The sequence below is a fragment of the Vipera ursinii genome (assembly GCF_947247035.1).
Source record: "Vipera ursinii genome assembly, chromosome: 3".
Taxonomy (NCBI): Eukaryota; Metazoa; Chordata; class Lepidosauria; order Squamata; family Viperidae; genus Vipera; species Vipera ursinii.
In genome coordinates, this window is record NC_139516.1 from 94,223,616 (window position 1) to 94,248,444 (window position 24,829).

Below are 24,829 nucleotides of genomic sequence, written 5' to 3' on the forward strand. Positions count from 1 at the left end.
GCTCAGAACAACATGTTGCAATTTTATACATACTTAATAAATAAGATCCATTAGAATCCATTAGGATTTACTTCTAAGTAGTCACATTTATATTATTTATATTATTATTATGTCAGATTTATATTATTATTATTTCTGACTGCATTATTAATTTCTTTACAGGCAATGAAAATTACTTCAAAAAATCTGTTTTGGATTTATCCAGTGCAGAAAAATGATAAAATGATTTAAATGTTCATGTTCAAATACCTGAACCTATTGCTTCTGTTATGTTTGTCTGTAGGTTAAAGTCTGACAGCTCTAACAAGATAATGCAAATTTCATATGTGACTAAGATTACAAGACACAATTTTGCTGAAATCAAAGCAGATTCAAACTATTCCATTAATTCCTCACTGAAAACCTGAAAAGAATTCATCTAGAGCTCCTAATACTGGTGTGCATCTTTAAATTGGGGTGCTTAGGGTTCCATTTTTTAAAACAGTTATGCTTAAATATTGTCTATTTAAATGTTATTTCGCCCCCACCCACAATACTGTTATTATTAAATGCTACTTAAAGTTTTGACTTACCAGCCACAGCAGTAAAGCATGCCAATAACAGGACTAGAGCAGTGTAACCCAGAAAATGGAAAGCCATTCCAGACCTGGGCACAGGGCACTTTTGCCCTTTTACAACAAGGCTTCCTTGGTTTCTCTCAAATCCTCTCTTATTCTTACTTTGCCTCTTCTGATTGTTCCAAAGAATAGCCTACTTTGAGCTTTTCCTTCATCGGTCACTCCCCCTGAATCCTGTTGCGACATAGGCAACCAATCTTTTCTTTCTCCCTTTCAGCTTTGGTGCATTTTTTTTCCCTTTTGGTAATGGTCAGAGAATTATGTAAATTATATACAAACACACTTCCCCAATTTCTCAACTGGCTTTTCCTTGTTTGCTTTCAACCTCTCAGGCTTCACAAATTGAGTAATCTCATCTTTAACAAACAGGGGCATTGTTATTACGTTTTTCCCCAACATTAGAAGTGAGTTGTTTAAAGAAATCCCGTTTTTCTCCAACTTTCATTTTCTAGACAGAACCACAGAAGCAGAGGCTGTCAGAGAAAGAGTTCTCTTGGTACAGAATTTTGCCCTTTTGGCCAGTTGCCAACGGTTTTTCTTCTCTCTGGACCTGTGCTTTAAACAGCAAACCTAACAATACTTTGCCTTCCCTGTTACCTCTTGGTTGCTGAGTGCTGACTGCATTGTTCTTTTCATGAGTCTGCTGTGACTGGAAAGGTGAGTACACTGTGCTGTCATGGGGAGACTCTTATTAAAGAGCATGCAGCACAAAACACCAAATTATAAAGAATGCCTCAGCAAATTAGTTGGGTGTGTTTGTGGACAAACCTTGCTCATAGGGAAATAAACTATCAAAGAGCAGTTGTTCTAACTGCAATGCCTGAGCAGAGTTTACACACACTGTAGGCCCACCATAATGAAGAAATGGTTCTTTCTACAGTTCATTGAGTGACCTACCTCTTAATAGCTACAGGAACAAATCCAGGCAATCTTTTTGGCAGGATATTTAGAAGTCGGGTTTGCCCCTACCATCTTCCTAAGGCTGAGACAGTTTGCACCTGACCCAAAACGGAACTCACAATCCCCTGGCTTCTAACCACAAAACCAAACTGGCCTTTTAAAAACTAACTCACATCTCTATTGTATTTTCCCAGGATAATTTCAGTCCATCGGTCAAGGCCCTATGAAAAAATAAATGGCATTTACTAATGTCTTGAAATGCCTGTTCAGTCCAGGAGCCAATTTGCTCACAGCCCTTTAACCATAAAACTGTCCAAAAAAAGTAACTTTGAACATTCAGGAAGTAAGCAAAGAGCAACTCCAGGCTTGCTTCATGATTTTTTTTGGCTGAATTCCACTAATATAGTTTTTTAATCCAAAAAATTCTAAGACATTTGAGGCTGCTTTTCTAAGTAACAATAAAAATAGGTGGTTTCCAAAATAAGGCAAGCTAACAACAAAAGAAGTCTTATAGAGGAATGAAAGTCAATTATTAATTGATTGAATCTAAAAGGACTTGGCTAAAGCAGAACTTCCTTGGAAAAAAACAGAAAAGGTGGGGCTGACCTATTCCATAGCATGTCAGTAGTACAGGATAAGGTCCTTTAGCATCTCTTCCCCTCCCCTCCCTATGTTTCCCAAGGTCATTCCTACATACCATAACATTCACTGAAGCAGCCACAGCAATCTCAGCCCCATTTCCTGCCTGAAAGAGGGGACAAGACAATCTGATTTCCTCTTTCCAGAGAATTTCTAGCCCTTACCTATTGTCAAAGAGTTAGAATGCATGAGAGTACTGAAGTAAGGTTAGGATGTACAGAAGATAAACCAGACAGAAATGCAGGAACGATTACCTAGCCAAAAGAAGCTGAAACTTTTTTTAAATTCAGAACAATAAGATAATATTTGGAAGTGGCTCAGGCGGATGCCTCCTAAATTCACTAAAGTATGAGGAGGAGGAGAAAGAGACAATAGACTTGCAAGATGCTGTTGTTACAGCCATGTCAGTTAAAGTAGTTTTTAGCTTTCCTGTAGAGTTAGAATTGTGTTCTATATGTTATCCATAGGAACTAACAATATATATATTAACTGATTTTAAAAATGCTAAAGTCAAAGTTAAAGGGGAAGCCACCTTGGCTGTAAAATTTAAAGGGTTTTATGGGCAACTGGATGTCATAGTAGTAGGGCAGAGAACAAGTCTAATAGGACTCAATTGGTTTGATGCTTTAGGCATTCAAGTAACTGGTATCAACCGGACACAAGCTGAGAATCTAACATCAGTTTGTGAGGACTTTGCAGACGTATTTGATTCAGCCCTAGGAAAATACACAGGCCTGCCTATTTCATTCAAGCTAGATCCCAGCGTGGTCCCCATTAGGGTTAAGCTTCACAGGGTCCTCTTTGCCCTCAAACATAAAATAGACAAGCTTGTAGAACAGGGTGTTTTACAAACAGTTGATGATGGGGAGTGGGAAACTGCTATAGTCACACCAAACAAGTCCAACGGAGAAATTAGAATATGTGCAGACTATAAATGTACTATTAACAAAGCACTTAAGCAACACACATACCCTGTCCCACTGGTGAACCACATTTTAGCTTCTTTGCAAGGGGCACTGTTTTCGCAAAGTTAGATTTGGCACAGGCCTATCAGCAATTGCCGGTTGATGAGGCCACAGCCACAGCTCAGATGATTGTGACTCACAAAAGGGCTTTCAAAGTGAAGCATTTACAATTTGGGGTTAGTGTTGCTCCAGGCATTTTCCAGGGAATCATGGAACGCACGCTTAAAGGCATTCAGGGTGTTTGCCCTTATTTTGATGATGTACTAATTGCTGGAGAATCTACAGAGGTATTAGCCAACAGGCTCAGAGCTGTCCTACAAAGGCTGCGTGAAGCAAGCCTCAAATTAAAAAAGAATAAATGTAGAGCACGGCCTAAAAAAGATAGTCCCATCAAAGCAGTGCTTCAAGAGCTTTGGGATGATATGCATGGCGACTAAATTTTTAACTTGGAATGTTAATGGACTAAATTCACCACAGAAGAGGAAGAAAGTTTTTCAATATTTAAAACAATTCAAGATAGATGTTATATGTTTGCAAGAAACGCATATTAGGGTTGTGGATCAAAAGTATTTATTGAACTCAAGGTTGGGTACGCAATTTGTTGCTTCTGCAATGAATAAGAAAAATGGAGTGGTTGTTTATGTTAAAAGTGCTTTAACAGCAGACTTAATCGAAGCAGATAAGCATGGAAGATACGTTATGATAGAGCTGCTGTTAGAAGGTAAAAAGACGCTTTTAGTTGGATTATATGCTCCCAATCAACAACAAGATGACTTTTTTAGTTTACTTCATACAAAGCTTATCCAGTTGGATTATAAATCTTTTATTTTTATGGGGGACTGGAATGGTGTTTTGGATGTACAGATGGACAAGGCTGGAGCTTTTAAGCGCGTCCCAAGTCATGCTAGACTGCCTAAATCCTTTTTTGAAATGAAGGATGACTTGGAACTGCGAGATATTTGGCGCGAGAGACATTTGCAGGAAAAGGATTATACTTTTTATTCTGACAGACATCAATCTTTTTCTAGGATTGATTTTATTTTGTTGACTAATGATTTTTTTTGAGGACTAAAAAGGTGAAGATTTGTGCAAGAACTATCTCTGATCATAGTCCAGTTTGGCTAGAGATTGATAAGGAGAATAGAGACAGGCGCTCATGGCGCGTAAATGAGAATTTGTTTAGAAATCAGAGAAATGTGGAAGAATGTAAACAGCGGATGAAGGAGTTTTTTGAAATTAATATGAATAAGGGCACCTCTATGGATATGGTTTGGGATGCTAGCAAGGCCTATATGAGAGGGGCGTTGATATATATGAATAATAAACATAGACGTGCTGTGGAAGCTAGGAGGAAAGAACTGGAGAATGAAATAAAGGAAAAAGAAAAGGCTTTGATTTTGAATCCAGAGGATGTGAAGACCAAGGAGGCTATTAAATTGTTAAGAGGACAATTTGATAAATTAATGGCTGACCAAGTGGCAACCAATTTGCGGTTTGCCAGACATAATACTTTTTGCAACGCTAATAAACCAGGTAGATGGTTAGCTTATAGATTGAGGAAAAAACAAAGGGCTTCTAATATAGATAAAATTGAGTATAAAGGAAGGGTTGTGTTTCAACAGGACCTTATCAAGGACGCTTTTGTGGATTTTTATTCTAAATTATATGCTAAGGAGAAGATTAATGAAAAAGACATTGATATATATTTGGAGAATGCTAGCATCCCGGTTCTTACGCAAGTACAAAAAGAGGAGATTAATCAATTAATTACAGAAGAAGAAATTTTTACAGCAATTAAGGAATTGAAGGTGGATAAAGCACCAGGTACGGATGGTTTGTCTGCGGCTTATTACAAAAATTTACAATTAGAGACGATGAAACCGTTAAAGGAACTGTTCCAGACAATCCAGAGGGGGGGAAAGGTGCCACCGTCTTGGAGAACAGCTTTTATTTCTTTGATTCCGAAGGAAGACCAAGATGCTACTCAAGTTAAAAATTATAGACCGATATCGCTTTTAAATACAGATTATAAGATATTTGCTAAGGTTTTGGCTAATAGATTGATGAGGGTTCTGCAACAGGTGATTCATGGGGACCAAACGGGGTTTATTAGTGGTAGGCAAATGAAAAATAATGTGAGGCATATAGTTGATGTGTTAGAGTTTTTGGAAAGGAACAACCAGATCCCTGCGGCGCTAATTTTTCTAGATGCTGAAAAAGCTTTTGATCAATTGAATTGGCAATTTTTGATGAAAGTTTTAGAGAAAATGGATTTTGGGGAAAATTTTTTACAACCGATTAGGGCATTATATCAAAAACAAACTGCCTGAATTATAGTTAATAATAGTCTGACAGAAGCATGTAATATTGAGAAGGGCACAAGGCAAGGGTGTCCGTTATCGCCCTTGTTATTTGTGTTAACATTAGAGATATTATTGGTTAAAATACGGAATTCGGAAAAAAATAAGGGTATACAAATTAGAGATCAGGATTATAGATTGAGAGCATTCGCAGATGATCTGGTTGTTACAGTGACCCAGCCAGAGAACTCTGTTGTGGACCTGATGGAGATAATAACACAATATGGGAAGGTTTCTGGATTTAAAGTTAATATACACAAAACCAAAATTTTGGCCAAAAATATGACAGTTTCGCAAAAGGCTCTCTTAGAAGGATTAACTGGATTTGAGATTGTTAAAAGGGTTAAATATTTGGGGGTGCTTTTGTCGCCCTCTAATACAAAGTTATATAAAAATAATTATGAAAAATTATGGGGGAAAATTCAAAAAGAATTGGAGAGTTGGGGAAAATTGCAATTGTCTTTGTTGGGACGGATCGCAGCAGTGAAAATGAATGTCCTGCCTAAATTTTTATTTTTATTTCAAATGATACCGATTCTTAAGAAAGATTCTAATTTGGAGGAATGGCAGCGAGGTATCAATAAATTTGTTTGGGCAGGGAAAAGGCCATGAGTTAAACTTAAGATTATGCAGGATACTCGTGAGAGAGGTGGTCTCAAAATGCCTAATTTTAAACTATATTATGAAGCTGCTGCATTAGTAGGAATAAGTGATTGGATTAATTTGACACAAGAGAGATTATTAAATCTTGAGGGCCACGATTTGTTGTTTGGCTGGCATGCATATTTGTTGTATGATAAGAAGGTTGACAATGTGTTTAGAGTGCATATTTTAAGACAGGCATTGTTGAGAGTTTGGAAGAAGTATAGACATAAGTTAGATTGCAAGATACCATTGTGGGCAATTCCAAAACACACAATAGAAAATATACATGCTGGCTTCAAACATGATGTGACTACGTACAAGGAGATCCTAAGCTTGGAAAGAAATGTTTGGTGTTTGAAATCATATAGCCTCTTGCGAGAAGAGAAGGTTGTTCAAAATTGGTTTCAATATACTCAGTTACGGGCCAGGTGGAAAGAAGACCAGAAAAATGGTTTTACAATGACTGATGAAAATTTGATAAAGCAAATCAGAAACCAGGGACCAGCACATATTAAACGGATATATCTTGCGTTGATAGAGATTGACTCAGAAACAGAACTTGTTAAGGATTGTATGATAAAATGGGCCCAAAACATCCAGGAAGTTATTACAATGGACATGTGGGAAAAGATTTGGGTGAGGAATGTAAAATTTACACAAGCTCAAAATTTAAGAGAGAATTTTTACAAAATGTTTTATAGATGGCATTTAGATCCTAAAAAGCTTGCAAGTATGTATCCGAATTATCAGCCTAGATGTTGGAGGTGCGGTGATGAAGACGCAACATATTTTCACATATGGTGGACTTGTAAAAAGGTTAAGGCTTTTTGGATAAAAGTCTGGTGGAATATGCAGAAGATTTTTAAACAGAGGATAAAGTTTTGTCCGCAACTTTTTTTGTTGGGAATAATTACAGATGCTACAGTTGTGGACACTAAGTTGATGTTGAATTTAATTACGGCAGCGAGACTTTTGATAGGCCAGTATTGGAAGAAAGAGGAACTGCCGACCATAGAAGAGTGGACTTTAAAGGTTTCCGACCTGGCTGAGATGGCGAAGATTTCGGCCTATTTGAAAGATCACTCGCAAGAACGCTATATTATGGAATGGAGAAAATGGATTGAGTTTATCCAGAACAAGTATAGGGTTAAGAAGTTTCATGTAGCATTTGAATAAGTCTTCTTTTCTTCTTTTTCTATTTTTTTTTGTTTTTCTATTTATATTTAATATATATATATTTATCCTATATAAGCTAGAGAGTGATGGATTTTAGAGTTCATGGTTGTTAGTATATGGTTGTTTATGATTGTTTTTTTATATATACCTTGTATTTAGCTCTGGGATGTCGGGGGGGAGGGGGGGAGGGGGGAGTGGTAGGGGGGAGGGAGAAGGGAGGGGGAGGGGGGTTTTTAAAGAAAAATTGTATGTTAAAACTTTTTAATAAAAAAAAGAATAAATGTAGTATTGGGGTTTATTCAACTGAATTTCTGGGATTTCAAATTGATGCTAATGGTATTCACCCTGCTGAATCCAAAGTGAAGGCCATTCAATTGGCTCCTAGTCCTAAATCCAAAGGAGAGCTAAAAGCATTCTTGGGCCTCCTCAATTTCTACCATGCATTTCTGCCTAACAAGGCCGCATTGGCAGAGCCTCTTCACAGGCTCTTAGATAAAAAAGCTCCATGAAAATGGACCAGCATTCACGAGAAAAGTTTCCAGGACCTAAAGGCACTATTGTCAGTTAAATCTACTGTAACCCATTTTAGGGAGTCTAAACCAGTATGCTTAGCATGTGATGCATCTCTTTATGGGGTGGGGGCAGTCTTGAGTCATTTAGAAAAGAATGGAACACAAGTCCCTATTGCATTTTATTCAAGGACACTGTCCTCTGCTGAGCATAACTACGCTCAAATTGACAAAGAGGCCTTAGCAATTGTATCAGGAATTAAAAAATTCCATGACTATTTATATGGCAGAGGCTTCACGGTCTTCACAGACCACAAACCACTACTAGGACTCTTCACAACAGACAAACAAACTCCCCACATACTTTCCCCAAGAATGCTTAGATGGTCTATTTTCCTGTCTGCATACACATTTAAGCTGGTTCACAAACCCGGCAAAGAAATGGGCTATGCTGATGGCCTGAGCAGACTCCCACTGCCAGTAACAGAACCAGACCCAGCCCCTGCAGCCAGAATTCTGTCCATTCAGGGCCTGCCAGAATTTTCCCTCCATGCTGGGGACATAGCTGCAGAAACAGCTACTGATAAAACACTTAGTAGAGTGCTTTCATGGGTACACATGGGGTGGTTAGATAAAAGCCCAGGCTCTGAGTTCCAGAGTTACTTTGTTAGAAGACACAAGCTATCAGCTCACAAGGGGTGCATCCTATGGGGGAACAGAGTCATAATTCCCTCATCAGTGAGAGATAGAGTTTTACAGTCACTACATGAAGGCCATCCAGGCATTGTCAGAATGAAAGCTTTAGCAAGAAGCTACCTTTGGTGGCCAGGCCTAGACAAGGACATTGTGGCACAGGTACATGGATGATATACATGCCAGCAATCTAGGCCTGAAATGCCACACGCTCCAGTTCACAGGTGGGAGGAGACGCACACTCCCTGGTCTTGAATTCACATAGACTACGCTGAGCCCTTTTAGGGGCAGCTCTTCCTCATAGTAGTAGACAGCCACTCCAAATGGCTTGAAGTAATCCCAGTTGCAAACATGACTACGGCTAGGACCATCCAGGCACTGAGAAAACTCTTTGCCACACATGGGTTGCCAGATGTCTTAGTTTCAGACAATAGGGCTCAATTCACTGCTGCTGAATTTCAGGCCTTCCTAAGAGCAAATCTCATGAGACACGCAACATCTGCCCCTTTTCACCCATCCTCTAATGGTCAAGCTGAACATATGGTGAGGACCATGAAGAAGTCACTTAAATGCATAGTAACAGGGGGCTGGCATCACAGACTGGCAGATTTTTTACTTTGCCAGCATTCTATGCCCTGCACTGCTACAGGCAAAAGTCCTGCAGAACTTCATTGGGGGAGGTGACTGATCACTAAACTGGACAGGTTGCATCCAGAGAGAGTGGCAGCAGAAGCCTCTCAACCAAAACCCCCAAGGGGGCTGCAAGTGGGCGATTGGGTATGGGTCATAAACTATGGGCATGTGAATCTGTGGGTTCCTGGTAAAATTACCAAATCATCTGGTCCCCTCTCTTACAAAGTGGGGATGGAGGGAGGGTGAGTCATCAGACGCCACATTGATCAACTCAGAAAACAGTTTCCAGAACAGCCATTAAGCGAGGACTGCATCATAAGTCCCTCCCAAAGTCCCCAAACTTGCAGCCAAGCCAACCCACACATGGACTATCAAGACTCTTCCATCATAAGCAATGAAGAATTGGGCATGGAGGAGGGGAATCCAGAAGTACAACATGGATCCCCTGATGGAGCAAGCCAACCAGATTTTAACAACCGCTGTGCCAACTCTGCTGAACAATCTGACTCTGGGATGGGCCAACCCAGACAGGCCAGCCAGAGAGCATCTAATTCCTTTGATTCAATTGCATCAAGGGACACTGGTCTGCCTGGCCCGATGGGTAAGCTGGTAGACCAGAAAGCGACTGGAACCCTGAGGCATTCCACAAGGGCATGCAAACCTCCTACTTATGTAGCAGATTATGTTGTAAAATAAAGGAACTGTACTATTGACTTGCTGTACTGAAACAATAATGGAACTATGATGTTGTTAACTGTCTAGTGTGCTGTTAATGGAAGCCTATTCATTCTGGTGTTAAATTTGTGTAACTTGCCTAACTGTTGCTATGATGTTAAATCTTGTAACTTGTATTGTTTTGCTAATTGTTGCTATGTGTTGTCTGTTCTAAGAGGGGAGGGGTGTTATGTATTGGGCTCAATTGTAACACCACGTGGTAAGCTGGAGCTAGCTAATGGCTCTCCAGCAACTCAGACTCCCTGTCTCCAGTACTGCTATTGGCTGCCCCTAGGCAGCAATGGGTTGCTTTAAACCTATTGGCTGCCACCTAGGGGCCAGGCTATAAATTGCTGCAGCTGCAGCTCAGTTCTTCAGTTCAGATCCTGCAAGCAATAAACCATGTTCTGTGCTGAACTCACTCGCCTCGTCTTCATTCCTGCGCAACGAACTCACTATACAACAGGAATGAAGTTGCAAATCCAAACCTACTGTCAGCTGTGGTCATATGATCCCCATAAATTTTCTCCCTGCAACCTCCCCAGGCCTCCACTATGACTTGAAGGAGTCAGGGGACACTGTGAATGAGAATCACTGTCATTGGTTTAGAGATATTTTCTTGCCCAAATAGAAAAAACAGAATGACTATGGAGGACAATATATATTGTCAGTGGGACAATATATATATGTTAGTGGGAGTGACTTCTGACTTCCTATTGACTTTCCCAATGATTTTCCTTATGGAAAGCTGGCAGCGAGTGTTGGAACTCTTCCTTTCTCACCCTTTGCTAGTAGTGGCCAGTGCAGACATCTGTATTTCTTCTGTAGAATAAAGTAACATGTTACATCTTTATGTGTGTTTCTGCTCGTATTATACCTAAGTATTTCTATGTGTACTAGGAAGAACCAGCCTGCTACATTCATTTTGCTCTGGGTCACATGAGCAGGAGAGAACAGCAAGAATGCTGACTGGGTGGGTGCAATCAGAACATTCTGATTCTGTCCAGCTTCTTTACCCATAAGAATGCACTACGAAAACCTTTTCAGATTGTTTTTCCTCTTTAACTCCCCCAATTAAACCTATCCTATTTTCAGACTTGATTTTTCTTTTGCTAGTTTGTCTTTCAACACCAACTGAGCCTTCTCTGATCATTTTTCTGGGAGTTGTGCTGCTGAAGTGCAGACAAAATTTTGAGTCCCTCATTTCCAACATCCTGCTGGATTGGAATGAATTTAAAAGGGTCAATGTGTGTAGAAGCATAACATCTGATTTTCCCTCCACTTTTCTTCTTTAAAGTTCATAGTAATAAAGCAAAATGAAAGCAGTACTGTTTACATTCTAATATGGTTATTCAAAATGTTTACATGTGCCAGAGACTTTAACCTATGCAAGATACGAAAGAAGAAATGCTGATTATGTATGAGCAATATACCCATACTTATTAATCTTTGCCAGTAATTTTTCTTGTTTAATGTTGATTGATTTCTTTTCACCAGAAACATAATAGATAAAGTATTTCCTTAAAGTTTTGAATAGGAGAGCTAATCAGACCTTGAAAGATAACACACACCATTTTATTATCCACTTGTTGGTTTCTCACATATAGATTGGCAATACAGCAGATCTATTCTTTGGAGCCTTGCTGATTTCTGTCTAGGACTTCTAACCTGCAGATCTTAAGGGAAGTTATTTGTTTTGGATGAGTAGCCATATAAATTTTCTGAATTTTTTTCTGAAAAAAAGAGTTATAATCCTGGCAAGTATAAAGAATAATGTTAATTCTCTTCAAAGTTTTAAATGCTTTAAAAAGTTGTTCGATTAAGTTGAATGAAGAGAATTTAAGCAAAGATCAAACTAGAGCACTTGCTGCCAGAAAATATAGAGCAGATGTCAGCCTATTACAAGTCATAATTTCAGATTAAAGGATCATAGAATATAAGTCTATTAAGTTATCATTTTCCTCTGTATTACAGTAACAAGCAAGTTAATTCCAGTTACTAGGGCTCATCTATAGAAAGATTCATTTATTTATCTCATTTATTTAATTTATTTATTTGAAACATTTGTAAGACTCTGGGCAGCTTGCAACCAAAACATGTTGTCATCTTTGTGAATTTTCATTGGCACCCAGTTAGCTGTTTTGAGAACAAAATGTTGGACTGGGTGGGTTTGGCTTGATCCACAAACAACAAATCTACAGTTTGCATTCATTAATAAGAGGCATATGTATCTGTTAAATAGCGGGTTCTTTGGCGCAGGAATGAAGACGAGGTAACAGTACAGGGAAACTCATATTTTATTTTGTGCAGAATCTGTACTGGCAAATGGCTGCAACTAGCTGCAATATATAGTCTAGCTCCTAGGTGGCAGCCAATAGGTTTGAAGCAACCGTTGCCGCCTAGGGATAGCCAATTATAGCGCTGGAGACTTGTAGTCTGGGTTGCTGGAGAGCCGTTAGCTGCTCCAGCAACCCACGTGGTATTACTAATGAGCCCAGTACATAACAATATCTATCTACAAATTATCATCCACAGAAAGATTCTATCTTAATCATTTATTTATTTAAAACATTTAAATGGCCACTCACCTTGAAACCAGAATCTGGGTAGCTGGAAATCCACATCTTGTTCTTTTTGTGCATTTTCATTGGCATCCAATTGGCTACTGGGGAACAAAAAGTTGGACTGAGTGGTTTTGGCTTGATCCACCATTGGTCCACCAATGAGTACAAACGTCTACAGTTTGTACTCATTGATAATCAGTATGTACCATTAAAATTCATTTGTATTCTGCAATATAATTTTTATAAATATATCTCTACTCCAAAAACTGAAACTATAACAAATCCATGTTTTTAATATCTATGTTATTAACAGGCATAATTACCAAGGCATATTTAACAACTTGCTATAATGATGATGGTTTTTAGCCCATAACAAATAATTTCAGCAAAAGAGATACCTTCCTATTATCAGACAGAAATGAGACCTTTCCAGTCAGCTGTCAGGTTCATTTCACATGTCCTGGAACCGACATTGCAAGCAATGCTTTTTGAAAGTTGTATGACATAATTAAATCAAAACAATGACTTATTTTATTATTTTTATTTACTTGAAAGTTGCACCTTTTTACTTAATTATAGATGCTTTGCAGTAAGCACAGTATTAGTAAAAAGAATGATAAAAAGCAATACGATTGAGATTAGTCATTAATAAAAAAACATTATGAATATTATAGTTTCACTTGGGTAATTCAATTCTAAGTCAAGATATGGAGGACCACATTATGGCCTGAAATGATGAGCTCTGACAGTTTTAATTAGCACTTGATTCCATAAAAGCACTTATTAGCAGGGCTTTTTTTCTCACAGAACGCTCAGAACAGAGTTCCGGCACCATTTTGGGATGGAACCTTGTAGGGTAGACAAGGCAGGTTGTATGACATGTGTGAGTTCCAGCACCTTTTTCTTTTACAAAAAAGCACTGCTTATTAGTAAGAAGAAGACCCCAATCTTTCAGTTGGGGTCTTCTCAGTACTGACTTTCTGGGATAAATCAAAAGATTTGAATCTTTTAGGATTTGGAACCAGCTCCAGAACTGAAGGAAAAACAGTGACAACCTGTGCAGTATGAGAATCCACCAATACTTAGGGAACACATTTTATACAAATCCAAAATATATTTAAAGACTCTCTTATATTAAGGAAGAATAGCTAACCCTAGAAAGTCAGTAGCTGTAGCAAGGCCTAGTCTCCTCAAATGGCATTACATAATGTACTTTCCTATGGTGACAGAAAACATTTCTGATCACACCCACTCCTTGGATGACACTGAGTCTAGGAAAGCTTCCAAACGGGTTTCACAATGCAAACTTAGATATGTTCCTACCTTGCTGCCATGACCTTTCCTGTTCATGCTTATCCATCCCATAATTATAACCATGTAGCCAGTAAATCATGCATTCCATAGTACTTTTGGTAAATCAAAAATAGGACCATGTTCAAAATGATTTACCTCAGCTGACATTTCTAGGCAACTTCCTTCATCTACAAATATTCAATTTCATATAAATGCTAATATAAAAATTTCTGGCAATTGCATGCACAAAAAGCATTTGCTAAATCATGCACTTGTTAAAATCAGAGCATTCCAGTCATAGCCTTATCTCTTGGCTGGTCCTATGCCTTCAAGATATCATACAAAATTAAAGCTTGCTAAGCTTATTTTTATGTTTAGCATTACTTTTGAATGTAGGCTTTAGAAGAACAGCCTCTGAGAAGTTCAGTTCTAGGTTGGTTACTCTGACCAAAATTCTATTGAGTTTAATGAGACATATTCCAACATCATAGAATTTTCAGAAATCAAAACAAGAATAATTGATTTTCTAGTAATGCATTCTCAGAAATTCAGTAGGACTAGTGAACAGACCTGTGCAAATTCATTGCTAAATAATTCTCATTGCAGTTAACATCTAATCTTGCAATAGCTAACTGTTTTCTTAATAGTTATAACTTTCAACCAAGCAAGGGATAAGTCTTCCCAGTTGCAGTGCTCTTATATTCTTTGTCATGAATAAAAGAGGTGAGAAATAGGCATTGAATGTAATAGGAATTATTATGAAAGTTGAACTTCTGCTATTATATTCTTTAAATGAACAGTATTATGGTAAAATACTGTATTACAGTAAATAACTCTTTATACTCTTTATACAAGTGAGTTTTTCTGAAAGCAATTTAAAACACAATTCCTAATTTGTTTATTTGGAATCAAATTCCACTGAGTTCAAGGAACATATTTCCAAATAATATATGTTTAGGTTTACAGTAGAAAGTGTATGTTACCAATTACTTGTTGAGAAATAAATCTACAGGTTTCAACTAATTTCCTTTCTAGTTATCAGATGTAAACTTTAAAAAAAAACAAGACCTTTTTGGGTGGGATGTGTGGGAGGACAAGAGATAAGGCAGAAAGTGTGAGACCATGATTTTAAGTTGAAGCCTTAGTCATGAAAGCCTGCTGGTTGACTTTGGGCCAATCACTCTCTCAGCTCAATGCACCTCACAGGGTCATTGTGTTGGGAAAATTGGAGGAGAAGATGTCTTGGATGTGTTCATCACCTTGGGTTACTTGTAAAAATAATAAACACTGGAAATAAGTAAATGAATAAAATTATTTCTGAATAAGAGATATCTCTATTAATATATTGGCTACCCTACTTAATAGCAAGTTACATTGTTAGAAAGAGCAGGGCAACCACCTCAGACAAGAGAGGAGACAGCCCACTTTGGCTGAATCAGAGATCGTTCTGAAATTGTTGATGTTTATTTGATGATTCACGTATTTAGTTGCTTCCGAGGTATCCTTAATTACGCAACTGGGAAAAGTCCCAGAAAAATAATCAGCTGTTTAAACATTCCAGATGTTAAACTACAGAATTGTGTGGGCTCTACAATGTTCCCTGAGCCCTCAAAGCTAATAATAATAATAATAAACCTTCATTGTCAAAGTACAACATGTGTACATTGAGATTAGCTGAGCCTCCCCCCGTGCTCTCTCCCCTCAACACACAGTGACAACAAACCCTCCATCCTACCACACCATGTGAACCAACTACACCACACACCGGCCTCCCAAGTCAATTCTGCATAAGTTCACAGAGATTATGTCCCATTTAAAAGCCTAACAGCCCACGGATAAAAGCTATTTTTCAGCCTGTTGGTACGACTGGCTATACTCCTATATCTCCTACCCGATGGTAGGAGAGTAAAGAGATACCGTCCAGGGTGTGAGTCATCCCTGAAAATCTTCCTCACTCTTCCAAGGCAATGAGCCCTGGCGATGTCATCCAGTGGTGTCAGGGAACAGCCCACAATGTCTTGTGCTGTGCTCACTACCCTCTGTAATACTTTCCTGTCCGCGGCTATCAGACCAGCATACCAAACCACAATACCATACGAGAGGACGCTTTCTATAGTAGACCGGTAAAAGAGGGTCATTAGCTGTTGTTCTACCCTGTTCATCTCCTCTCAGGTGTGATAAGCATTAGTTGTCTCATAGCCAGATGAGCTGATGTCTGTACATGGAATAGTGTGGGAAATATTGGCTATCTGGTTAGTGAATATAGTTCGAAAATGTGTGTATAAAAACAACACTGCTGGTTTTCAGATGTTGAAGGCCTGATTTAAAAAATATTCTACCACTACTCACCTACATAATAGTAAATTAGTTGTCCAAAAGTAAGATGTCATTTCGTCTTATTCTAAATTTTAATATTTTTGTTTTCTCCATCTAGATGGGTCAAAAAGATAGTAATAGCATCAGAATAAAAACAAACAGATGAAGAAATGGCAACAAAGAAAATACCATACAATGAAGTCTAGAAATATATAGGAAAAATTAAATGTTTGGATAAATGCAACTGAAATATCTACTTTTTCTGCTTTCAGTTTTGGAATCTGATATATGGATTTGATGTTTTCTTCAACTTTTCCCATTCTCATCTCACTTTTCATTAGAAATGCACTCTTATTTTCGATGGTATACTGCTTCATTCTCTTTTTAAACTTTGTCCAGTTCAAATGAAGTTTATAGTTGTTTTTGGCTGAAGGACTGGCCAGAGGGAGTCTCTTCTCGGAACATTGTGTAAATAATCTTCCTGCAATATTTGCCAATCAAACATTGCAATATTCTAAAAGTAGCAATGATATAAAACAATGCATTGAAAAGTAAAAGCAGCCTTTGAAATTAAATCTGGTTTCATACTTGGTGTGACATTTTGCCCATTAAAAGCAGCTCCTAGATTTAAAAGTGTGGATGTGGCATATCCAGCACAGTTGAGTAGATATCTACCTCATTTCTGTGGTGTTTACTTCAAAAATAAAAGATCACAGCATTGCAGTACAGGTGGTCCTCAACTTATGACTGTAATTGAGCCTGGAACTACAGTTGTAAATCACGGTGGTCATTAAGTGCTTCAGAACATGACTGAATCCAATTTCAGAACCTTTTCTGCGGCAGTTGTTAAATGAATCTATTTTGGCCAATAGATGTTTTTTGCTAGAAACTGGAAGTAAATCCTGGCTTCCAGCAAAAAATACTAAAAATTGCCTGTTATTCGTCCCAGCTTCTGCCAACCTAGCAGTTCGAAAGCATGTAAAAATGCAAGTAGAAAAATAGGGACCACTACGGTGGGAAAGTAACAGCGTTCCGTGCGCCTTTGGCGTCTAGTCATGCTGGCCACATGACCATGGAAACATCCTTGGACAAGCGCTGGCTCTTCGGCTTTGAAACGGAGATGAGCACCAGCCCCTAGAGTCAGAAACAACTAGCACTCATGTGTGGGGAACCTTTACCTTTACCTTTTAACCAAGAGATGCTACAAATGGCTGCAAATGCATACCGATTGCCAAGTGCTCAAAATTTGATCACGTGACTACATGGGGTGGGGAATGGCCACTGTAACTTCAAAACTGGGTTATAAGTAGCTCTGGGGAGGTCCACCATAAAATCAACACAGACCGTTAGTTATCAATTCCAGTGGGGGAAAAATAACACTCCTTTATTTCTAGAAGTTGTTATGCATTATTATGCATAACTAGATATTTTATAATTTATTTTTATTTATTTTATTTTAATTCCATTTATATCCCGCCCTTCTCCGAAGACTCAGGGCGGCTTCATTTTAATGCAATGAATTCCCTGATATTTTAGTTTGTGGGCATAAAAAAATAACAATTCTTTCTAACAATTTTTTTCTCCAGGAGGCTTAAGAGTTCTAAAGAGGGAAAATGCATAGACGTAGCACCACATCATTTTAAATATGGCACATAAAATTCAAACTTTTTTTTTTCTGATGGTAACTAAAAGTGAACGCTAGCAATCTGCATTAACAGGAAAGTTTCAGATGGAACATATGATGCAATGCATTTCCTGTTGCACTTTTTGTCTTTTTGGTATTAAAAAATATATTGAAAACAAAATATGTTAATATAAGACATGACTATATCCTTCACACTATATTTAGTTGAACAGTAGGTTCCTGATTTATCCATGCCTTTGGTCTGGTGCCTTGGCAGATTTCCTTGCAGAAATTTACAAGTGTCTTCAATTAAATCCACACAGCAAAAGTACAGATAGTCCTCAACTTATAACAATTTGCTTAATGACCGAAGTTACAATGACACTGAAAAAGTGACTTATGACCCCTTTTCACACTTGTGACTGTTGCATGTTGTTTGGGGTTTTTTCATGTATATTCTGAACTCCCAGGAGTTTAATAACTTCCATAACAAGTGAACATAAAATAATTGAGTCTAACGAAGAAAAGAGGTAGGGTTAGTCCATCTTCATTAACTGCTCTGATCTATCAGCACCAGTTTTTGTGGCTGGCAGATGCTGCTGTTTCCAACCAAAATGAAGTATATGCTGTGCTTCCTCCACACAGTAAGGAAGGACACCACATTGCAACTGGCTTGAAAGGAACTTCAGATAAAGACTCAGTGGAATGAAGCATCGTTTCGAACTCTCCATAGCCATTCCAGATATTGGTTGTCTTCTCCAAAAAATACCCACCAATTTCCATATTCCAAATTAGACTAAATTACACCAGTTGTTCACATACAAATTCTACAGTGTATCTCAGTGGCAGTATATAGCAATACAAAGCAATATTAATTGAAGATTGGTTTATTGTCAAGTTAATGAGTAAGGAAAAATTGTTTGAAATGTGTATTTCTTTATTCTGCTTAATTCAAGATAATTTGACTCAGAGGTAACATTTCCTTTAATAGGCCTTTTTCAGTATTTTTGGTGTTTGGGCATGCAGAGGAGATTGTGTTGCAACCTCTAGTTAAATTTAAATTTAATCTGGTGTTGCCTTGCAATTCTTGCTCTGTTATCTTTAAAGTTATTTAAATTTGGAGGTGACTTTTTGGGTAGCATTATGTATGTATGTACAAAATAAAATATTAGCCTTTATATTATAGGACAACAATTATAATCACAATGATCAGTTAAAAATGAATTAAATTGACCTTGATAAAAAGTATACACTCACTGAATTTATGGTTGTGTCACTAATAAAAACATAGAGATAACATGTGGAAAACCCTAACTTATGGAAAGTGCAAATACAAACTACTAAAGCTCAGTGACTTTAGTTTAGTTTTAGTTTAGTTTTATTAAATTTTTATACTGCCCTTCTCCTGAAGGACTCAGGACGGTGTACAGGGCAATAAATATCAGAATATAAATACAAAAGTTAAAAGAAGTTAAAAGAATTAAATAATCATGCCCAATATAATACAATGATCAAAACTATGTTAAAATTAGACCCAACCCCAAACCCATCAAACTCCTCAAACCAGGCCAGATTGTTCAAATAAATAAGTTTTTAAATCGCGCCGGAAGGAGCGAAGGTCGGGGGCCATCCGGAGCTCAACCGGCAAGCAGTTCCACAGGTCTGGCGCACCCACAGAGAACGCCCTCCCCCTGGGGGCCACCAATCGACATTCTCTGATCGGAGGCACCCTGAGGAGGCCCACTCTGTGGGAGCGCACTGGACTTTATAAGAACATGTGTTAACATGGGCTTGTGGGGTAAAGCCTCCTCCTCCTCGCTGTCTCTCTGCCTGATCTGCACCCTTTTTCCAGAAATCGGTAGAATCCGGGTGGTGTGGCCTGTGGAGGAGGGATTATCTGCCGGAGAGTTGGAAGTGTTGGGTAGGAGGGACGGTTGCCCTATGGAGCTGCAGTGTAGCACACTTCAATTGGTTCTTGTGTGTGCCCCAATCCAGCTGCCTGCAATTAGTGCAGGTTCGAGTCCCACCAGGCTCAAGGTTGACTCAGCCTTCCATCCTTCCGAGGTAGGTAAAATGAGGACCCAGATTGTTGGGGGCAATAAGCTGACTTTGTAAAAATGCCGCTGGGGGGGGAAAGCCCTAATAAGCAGGCATATACATAGAATGAAGGCTATTGCTAAGCACATTTGATTGGTGCTTAGATTGTAAGCCGCCCTGAGTCTTCGGAGAAGGGCGGGATATAAATGGGATTAAAATAATAAAATAAAATTTAATTTAACTTCAGAACTCCACCTAACTGCATCTTAATGATGTGTTCTTAACTGTTCTCATCTCCAGGGTATAGATGAGGCTAAGTCTGTATTTGAACTACTGTTAACAAAAGTGATATTTCCCATCACTGTTTGACACAAACCTTGCTTTATACACAATTTATGGTACTTCAGTAGTGACTATGGGGATCATATAGCAGGAGCTGGAATCTTCCCAGCTTGTTTTGGGCAGCATGCGAGTATTCCTTTCCCTCTAATCACTGCTGACTTCCCTCCATTAATATTGTGGTTTGGGCAGTAGGCTTGAGTATGCACTAGACATCGGATGCAAAGCACCAATCAGATAGTGTAAGACAGGGATGTCAAACTGCTGCCGCACGGGCCAGATGCATCATGGTGAAACTGCGCCCACCCCATTGCCTGCAATGGAAAAAAAGTCACAATACGTTGCAACATGCCATGTGATGTTGTGAGTTTGACACCCCTGGTGTAAGAGCTCCTTAACTACACAGCTAGATAAATGTCCCAATTAATATGCAATCTCTTCAATGCATGACTACATTGACCAAAGTAGAAGAATCCAGAAAGTAGAAGAATCCAAACTTTTCATTACAGACCAACCACCTCAGTGTTTTCCCCTTCTTTTTCTACATGGAGAGATTAAGACACAACAGCAGAGCTCACAAAAGAGAGGATAAGCAAGGAGAATGCAACACAACCCTGAGAGAGTAAGCAGTGGAGTTAATAACAGAGAAGGGAGGAGACAATGGAGAAGATAATATGTAAACAATAAAGTGGGGGAAGGTCAAGTGAGGGAGAAGGACAAACAGGTGATGGTGTGAATGATATAACAGATGACTGAATAAAAATGCAAGGGGTTTTAGAGCAAACAGTGCAAAAGGTGACTGGAGTGAATGATGAATGGGGGTAGCCATGAGAGAATGAAAAATTGAGGAAGTAAAGACGAACAATGTAAGGAGGGCACAAGACAGCAAGAAGTATTTGGTGGACCATCCAAGAGGTAGCATATAAGTAAGGAAAGGTAGGCAACCCCCTTCCCACTCCACAGATGAAATTCTGATGGATGGCTAAACATGCCATTCTGTCAATTCACCAATATCTCCATTCCTAGTTCTACTAGAGTGCATATTTTCCTTGTGAGAAGACTCTGTCAATCACTTTCCTTAATTCATCCTTCGGGAGATAGGGCGGGATATAAGTCCCATTAAATAAATAAATAAATAAATAAATAAATAAATAAATAAATAAATAAATAAATAAATAAATAAATAAATATTAAAACTATCAGGACAAACCTTATTTTCCAAGGGAAAATAGATAGGTCATTGGAATAGAATATATTATGCTGGCATACCTCTGTCCATTATGGATTGGAGAAAAATGTTATTCTAATTGGCTCATCTATGATCTTTTGCACTGCTATAAAGGACACATTATGGTTGCCTGGGTTGCCTCTAAAACAAGCCTTTTTAACCATGGTGATATATTTATATAAGGGATGCAGTGGCTCAGTGGGTTAGGATGCTGAGCTTGTCGATCAGAAGGTCGGCAGTTTGGCGGGTCGAATCCTGTGTGCCGTGTAACAGAGTGAGCGCCTGTTACTCGTCCCAGCTTCTGCCAACCTAGCAGTTCGAAAGGACGTAAAAATGTAAGTAGAAAAATAGGGACTACTACGGTGGGAAGGTAACAGCGTTCCATGTGCCTTTGGCGTCTAGTCATGCCGGCCACATGACCACGGAGACGTCCTCGGACAAGCGCTGGCTCTTCAGCTTTGAAACGGAGATGAGCACCGGCCCCTAGAGTTGGAAACGACTAGCACGCATGTGCGGGGAACATTTACCTTTACCTAATATATTTATAATCTAGTTAATTCATTATGAACTGAATAGTTTGGCAAAAGGGTTTGACCGGGGGTAAAAATCAAATCATTATACATAGCTCAACAAACAAAAGACTGAAAAAAGCAATTAAAAAAACAAATTGTTCACATAAGCGAAGGAAGTTAAATGCATCCTTTTCTGGAACAGTTAGCTATAACAGCAATTAGAATTTGAAAACACATCTTTCTACACCCATCTTATTTATTCTCTCATTTAATCAAAGTTAAGAATATAACTAATTTCAGCACATCCTGGTTTAGTGCAGTTTTTTGTTTATATCTAGAATTACTGTATTTTACAATTTTCTTTCCTAGAACTTCTTCAGGTTCATTCTTTGACTTTCTGAACTCTCCACCAACTTCCACCTGCTGGCCAAACTTTGAAATTTACAATTGTATTATTATTTTCATAAGATTTCTTTCTGACTTCCCCTTGGAGAGATTTTTTTTACAATTTTTTTTTGCCTATTGAACTTCCTGGGAAAAACAGACTTCAAAGCAACAATTTTATATAAGAACATAACAGAAAACATAGCAACACAATTAACAAATGTTGCTTTATATGTTTTTCTTGAAGGGTTGAACTTTACTTATTTCAACAAATCACAGTTTGGAATAATCATTATTTCATCACTCCTGCATGAGCTTCGTTATTTGACAGCTGACTTCCAGGTTCAATTCAAGACACTCATTCTCACCTATAAAGCTCTTCATGGGCCCAGTTATCTGGGAGGATTGCCCATCTCCAGTCATTTCTGACAGTACATTTGTTCAGATCAGTACATATTCCTACAGTACTTTTGGGGTGAACACATAGAAACTAATATGTAAATAAATGTTTTCAATCTCACGAAGCCATCAGAGGAAAGGGAAAAAGAATAAACCATGCTTTGAAAATAGTTTTCAGAAGCATTTCTTAGGATTAACTGCGGTTTGCCTGGATTCCGATAGCATAGTAAGATTAATCCAAACTGAAGCAAAGTATTAACTGTTGATAAGGATCTCTCTCTCTCTCTTTCTGAGACCTAGTTTACTTGAAAATCTCTTGTAAATCTTTTTCCACAGAATAATTGTGTTAAGGTAGGTTGTATTGAGAGTAACTGACCCAAAGTCACACATTTTGCTCTGCAGTTAAGTGGGGATTTGAACTAAGGTCTCCCTGATAAATTCAACAACTGAACCACTACAGTATCTGATAATGTAAATTTCAAATTTCTTATGAATACGTTAGGAGGTAGAACATCATGTAGACTTGAAAATGGGAAGGCTGGACTCATACCCCTATTATCATCCTAACTCAGTGATTTAAAAATAAAATGTGACCTCATTCTCAAAGAAATGTTTTGGTTCACCTATAAAACGATAGTAGGGGATTTATAATATATTAGTGTCTAGACAAGAGAATGGAGGCATTATGATAAGATTGCTCTTTACATTAAGAAAAAAATGGATGCATGAAAAGAAGAAATGATTTGGATCAAGTCTTTGTCACTACAACTACATTAAAGTTTTGTTTTATTCATGACCTTAACACCTTGTACTTGGTTTACTTTAATTTGCTTTACAAATTACTGTACTGTCCTTGAAGACAATTCAGAAGCTGCAGGGAGTATAAGATATGATAGATAATATCTACAGTTTGTTGCAGGAGCTGCATTAGTGTCAGTTTGGATGAAATCTAAACTGCTGGTTGTAACCCATAAAGTCCTTTAGGCTTTGGGCCCTGGATTCCTTCCAAACTGTCTGTTCCAAGTGGAATCTGCTCACCAGATACAGTCAGGTTGGGACAGCATACTGTGAATCCCAGCCCTTGGGGATTGGGAAGTTTGTGGCAGGCTTTCTTTAACTGCAACCACCTTGCTTTAGAACAATCTTTGCTTGGACAGTCATAAAGATGATGCTTGTCTATAAACAGCTGGGGAACACTGTTATATTAATGGATTGACTTGTTCTCTGGTGATTTGTATGGGAGCACTGGCATTGATTTCTGAGGTTATGTTTAGTATTGGGATGTGTGCTGTCTGTTTTTTTTTTGTGATTGTTCTACTACATTGTTATTTCTGCTGTAAATTGCCTCGGCTTGGGGAAGTATACAACTCTTAGTAAATACTGTAATTTCTTTCCTGTAACTGCTAGTTGCCTCATTAATGGCAATTTAGATAAGTATCTTCAAGAGCTATAGTTCTTATGCAAACAGTTTGTCTAACGTACATCTCAATACAATTTTTATCCTGTGGAAGAAAATAAAGAGGAACAGAAACTAAGCAAATGGAAAGTTAACTTTGTCGTTAACTTAATGTGTACATTTTTAATGGTGAATATATCACCTATGTTGGCATATTGTACTAGAGAAAGTAAAAGCATTTTTCACTTTCAATATTATCAGTTAATAATATCCAGAAAAAGTCATCATAGTTATATTAAACCTTTCAATAAAAACTTCTCAAAACAAGCTACTTAGTAAAATTTGGATTTACAAGAATTTTACAATCAGTTTTTTTAAGCTGTTCTGTGGTTCCCTAGGGTTCCATGACAACCTGATAAGAATTTCATAAGAGATAAGTGCAAAAATAAATACAATACACTTTAAAAATCATTCTACAGAAGCCAATTTTCTATCAGTAGAACTTTGCTTTTTGATAAGAGGTTTGGGTTATTTTAAGAAACAGATTTCAAAACATTATTATTATTATTATTATTAATTTTATTTGTATACCGCCCTTCTCCCGAAGGACTCAGGGCGGTGAACAGGGCAATACATGTTAAAAAGACAGAATACAAAAATTAAAAAAAGATTAAACAAAGTGCCCACAACTCTTACAATAGGTTAAAACACATTTAAAAGTAATAAAAACCCAACCCCATCCCATCAGGCCAGGCCAGCTTGTTCAAAGAGATACGTCTTTAGATCGCACCGGAAGGAGCGAAGGTCGGGCGCCATCCGGAGCTCCACCGGAAGACGGTTCCATAAATCCGGTGCACCCACAGAGAACGCCCTCCCTCTGGGGGCC

At 38.2% G+C, this 24,829-nt stretch overlaps 1 protein-coding gene across 4 annotated transcripts in view; it reads right to left on the reverse strand.

Moving 5' to 3' along the window:
• The window catches only part of CFH (complement factor H), a 121,411-nt gene that overhangs the window by 82,283 nt on the left and 14,299 nt on the right, over window positions 1-24,829 (reverse strand). For 2 of the 4 annotated variants that reach the window (XM_083358884.1, XM_083358883.1), the window contains exon 2: window positions 12,440-12,516. Coding sequence is in view for 2 of the 4 variants with exons in the window: in XM_083358885.1 (XP_083215011.1) it covers window positions 573-639 (67 nt within the window). In the remaining 2 variants the exon portion in view is untranslated. Of the gene's footprint in view, window positions 1-572; window positions 814-12,439; window positions 12,517-24,829 lie in introns of those variants that run through there. The other 2 variants (XM_083358885.1, XM_083358882.1) reach the window with 1 other exon arrangement.